Source organism: Laccaria bicolor, genomic scaffold, assembly GCF_000143565.1.
Source record: "Laccaria bicolor S238N-H82 LACBIscaffold_60 genomic scaffold, whole genome shotgun sequence".
Lineage (NCBI taxonomy): Eukaryota > Fungi > Basidiomycota > Agaricomycetes > Agaricales > Hydnangiaceae > Laccaria > Laccaria bicolor.
Window position 1 is genome coordinate 255,173 of NW_001889931.1, and position 1,006 is coordinate 256,178.

The 1,006-nt window shown below is 40.2% G+C and overlaps 1 protein-coding gene across 1 annotated transcript in view; it reads right to left on the reverse strand.

Moving 5' to 3' along the window:
• Positions 1-724: 724 nt before the first annotated feature.
• The window catches only part of LACBIDRAFT_334209 (uncharacterized protein), a gene marked incomplete at both ends in the record, with an annotated part of 1,588 nt that continues 1,306 nt past the window's right edge, over positions 725-1,006 (reverse strand). Inside the window, one exon of the mRNA XM_001888960.1 lies at positions 725-820. Coding sequence (XP_001888995.1) covers positions 725-820 — 96 coding nt within the window. The remainder of the gene's footprint in view (positions 821-1,006) is intronic.

Here is a 1,006-nt window from a genome sequence, read left to right on the forward strand (position 1 = left end):
CATGATAGAAATTTGATTTTTGCACTGGGTACAACTTGTAAAGTCCACAATAAAAGTACATTTTGCATATAGCAATCATCCTGGACCAATCCTTGACATTTTTCTTGGTGAATTGAGGCTGAAAATAATTCACAAGGCACTTCTAATGCCTAGTAACACTATCCCAAAGAAATACACAGGGGTCCTATATATACAAAGCTCTGAGACCCCACACCTTTCCTGCTCTATGTAAAATGCCCTTTGATTGTGGACTTTTCAAGATTTTTTTGTCTTGCAGAAAAGAAGGACCAATATTGTAGATACTTGTTTACTTCCAGAAAAACTCTGGGAATCTGCTTCTACAAACATCATGCAATGTTCATTTTAACATTTCTACCTATCTTTTGTAGATATTAAGTTTTCTAGCCCAGAGACTTTATGCAGCTCATACCAATAGCAGGGAGATCCAGTGTGCAAAAATACTCCTCCTCAAGTTGTGAATTGCTTTCAGTAGGTTGCAGTCATTTAGAATTTCCCACTTTGTTACATCCCATTTTTGGCACTTGTCACAATCAATTCCCTGCCTTATCCTGAGTTTTCAATTATTCATCCCTAGACTTGGTATATACAATCTACACCTCTCTAGCTATGTTTCATACACCAGAGCCTAAGTCTCAAAATGTTTGGTTCTTGTGTGATAGCAACAACTTTGTAAGAAAAATCATGTGACATTCTTTATTGTGAGTTAGTGTACATGGTCCTTGTCATTGAACAGCTGGTCCTCCTCCTCACCGTCATCTCCCTGTTCCACTGGACTGTTATCTTCATTCATCTGAATTGTCTGGGTAGGAAGTTTGCATCGTGGAAGATGAGGGAAAGCGTGTCGCATGTAGGTGGCAAGGGTGGCCAATGTAGGTGGCAAGGGTGGCCAATGTATCTTCCTCATCCAGGGGAGTGTCGTCCTCCAAAAGCTTGCCAATGAGAGAGAGCAAGTAAGGAAGGTAATGGTCATGTTCTTCTGCATTGT